Consider the following 3249-nt stretch of genomic DNA (forward strand, 5'->3'; position numbering starts at 1 on the left):
TCACTGTCAGAAGATGCCATTTTCAATATTGACTGTTCTGTTCAATTTCTTGTCTTAGCCAAACTAATTACAAACTAGCTTTCAAATGGGGAAAAATAAGCACAGAAGCAAATGTGGATTATCTTTCATAAACAACATTCAGGAGTTGTTGAATGGATGGAGGCCAGGAAATAGATGTCTCTGCTTTCAGCAGTGAAGATACACTTGGAATTTAAGATTACTTACAAAGGGGGAAAACTGTGCGCAAATCACTTCTTTTTAAAACAAAGTATTTAAGAATCTGCAATTGTTCCCATAGGACAAGTCCTAATGGAAATTTCTGAAGTACACAAGAAAATCAACATGGATATGGAAGACCATGTAAGTACATAATAAACATTTTAGTTTTATAATCTTTAAAATAGCTTTAAATGTTTTACTTTTGCCTTGCAACTGAAACTTCAAGATTATTATATTTTCAGAAGTTAAACGCAATAGCCTGGTTCTGTTCCCTTTGTTCCTGATCTTAATAGTAGGATGTTGTTCAGTAGGTGCACGATATTTACCAAGCATTTGGAAAAAAAAAAAGCAGATTGATTGATTAGTTTTAAGATGCTCATGGATCTTTTGATGTCTAGTTATGAAGACATGTCAAAGGGATGATCCTCACCTATATTTTGAATAGAGAATTCAGGGCCATGACGAACTCAAACGTGTAGGAGGGAATTTATTTGATTTCGTCACCCATGGAAGTTAAATATTGGTTTCAAGAAACTCCAATAAAGCTATTGAGAAATTTACACTGCTATCCCTTCAATTTTTGCCTAGAACAGTTTTTTGGAAATTTTGCATGAATATCATCTCTTCCTGCTGCCCAATCATTAGCTAGAAAATCAATGGTGACTGGACTTGAGGGAATATTTTTTTGAGATATAAACTGTTCCATCACTATTTAGTCACTTTGGTTTTCTGACAGTTATTGGGGTATCTCATTAAAAGCTTTTTTTCTCCATCTTCAAGTTTAGGAAATTTCACAAAGATATCATCAGTGAATTGGAGAAAAAAACTGATCAGGATGTGAAATACATGAACGTAAGTAACTAATGTTTTAATTCTATGACTGTAGCTAAGTCAAAGTTATGATTACTGATGACTGTACTTCTGTAACAAACTACAAATGTAACCTCAATAGCTCGGAAAATTTTCAACTTTTTCAACTACTGAATCCTCATCCAATCCCATACAGAGGTGTAATTTTAAAGACCTGATATATAAACATTTCCTGTACTTACAAATGGTTGTGTTACATTGTCCTGCATTATATTCCAATTTACGTACAGATTGACAGAGCGGAACACTCTCAGAGCTGAGGAACTGCTTGTGTACCTGAAACAGGATACGGCTGTCATAAAATAGCTTTGCAAAGCACTTTTTACTTCTGTAAAAATAAATCCAGTGGAAATTTGATTTTGATCTATCAGTAACGTAGCACAAGTATAGAATTTGTTTGCATAAAGTTTTCAGTTTTAGAAGCCGGTTTCTTATTTTTTTAAGGTATTTGAACTGCAGGAAGAATTGAAATGCCAAATAAAAGCACTTTATATGTCAAAGATATGTAAACTCCTGCCAACATTTTTGTCTCAGAATATCATCCTCTAACCAAAAAATGAAGGGCTACTCTAAGATCAGAGAAATACCATTCAATTTAATTTTCAGATGCTGTATTAACAGTTCAAACATGACTGTCATTTATTTATCATCTTTGGAATGATAAAATGTCCCACGGCACCTTTCAGGAGCTTCATAAAGCAAAATTCAGTGCAGAGGTGCGTACAGAAATATTAGGGCAAATAACCAAAAGAAAATGGTCACAACAGTAGGCCTTAAGAGTACCTTTAAAGAGAAAAAGATAAAGGGTTTTGGGGAAGTTTAGGGTTCCACACCTTATTGCCTTGGCAACTGAAGGGATGGCTGCCATTTGTAAAGGATTAAAATCAGGTCTGTTTAAGAGGCCAGAGGTGGAAGTGTGCAAATATGAGGATTTGGAACTGGAGTGCTAAAAAGAAAGGGAGGACAAGTCCATAGCACAACCTGGAAACAGGGTTCCGGATTTCAAAATCACGCCATTACTTAATTGGAAGCAGTGGTTCAGTGAGAACAGGAGTGATATGTGAGTGGGACTTGATGCAATTTGTACTCTCATTTTTTAAAATTAGAAACAAAGATTAACAATGTATATTGGCCATTTCCAGAAGAGAAACCTAATGCTTATCTGAATTTCAGTAGGTTTGAACACTCCTAAATACTTCAACCAGGCACAATATTCAGCTATTATTCATGTCAATTGAAGATTTTTGGAGTCCAAAAAACTGCAGATTGATTCAATTGATACAATTTTCCTTGCAGGCCACTCTTAAAAAATACCAAACAGAACATAGAACTAAATTGGATTCTCTTGAGAAATCACAAGCAGAGCTCAAAAAACTTCGAAGGAAAAGCCAAGGAACAAAAAATGCATACAAATATGAAAATAAAGAAATGGAGGTAGGTATTAGCTGCTTAATTCCTATCCCATTGCTGTCAACTTTCTCTTTAATGTTAAGAGTCTAACCTGTTAACCCTTCTAAAATGAGTCTGTGGTGCAAAGCATACTTCTTTGGAACAGAGAGTGCTTTCTTTAAAGAATTGAGTTCTTCACTGCAGTGCCTTTCCCATATGTCTCTTTGAAAATCTCAAACATTTCATATTGAGCAGGAGAAACAATGTGAATATGACCTAAGGGACACTTAAGTCAACTTTAGAGAATCAAGGAGTTCCCCACTTGTTGAAAATAAACTGTAGACACTAAAATATGACAGATCTATTTAATGTAAAATGAATAATATGTATTTACTTTTCAGCGAATATTGAAGAATGTTCCAGTATTTCTAGTACACAAAGAAAGGATGTTGATTTTGTATTGTAATGGTACAGTGAAATCTTCTCCTAGATAGCAAGAACTGCAGATGCTGGAACCAGAGACAACACAGTGTGGAGCTGGAGGAACACAGCAGGCCAGGCAGCATCAGGGGAGCCGTAAAGTTAACGCCAACTTTCCTCTTTCTCTGAAGCTGTCTGGCCTGCTGTGTTTCTCCCGCTTCACACTGTGTTATCAGTGAAATCTTCTTGCTGATTATCATTATTTGTAAAACCAGAAACCATTTCAGTTATAGAGACAACAAGGTGCAGGGCTGGATGAACACAGCAGGCCAAGCAGCATCATAGGAGCAG

At 35.6% G+C, this 3249-nt stretch overlaps 1 protein-coding gene across 1 annotated transcript; it reads left to right on the forward strand.

Moving 5' to 3' along the window:
• Positions 1-298: 298 nt before the first annotated feature.
• On the forward strand, positions 299-2523 carry LOC125481691 (brain-specific angiogenesis inhibitor 1-associated protein 2-like protein 1; the record flags this gene model as incomplete). Its single annotated transcript, XM_048593563.1, has 3 exons — positions 299-360; positions 1000-1071; positions 2386-2523. Coding segments are annotated over 3 exons (272 nt in total), but the record flags the coding sequence as incomplete, so codon positions are not given.
• Between the last annotated feature and the right edge of the window lie 726 nt (positions 2524-3249).

Source organism: Rhincodon typus, unplaced genomic scaffold (assembly GCF_021869965.1).
Source record: "Rhincodon typus isolate 14 unplaced genomic scaffold, sRhiTyp1.1 hic_rhity00003132, whole genome shotgun sequence".
Taxonomy (NCBI): Eukaryota; Metazoa; Chordata; class Chondrichthyes; order Orectolobiformes; family Rhincodontidae; genus Rhincodon; species Rhincodon typus.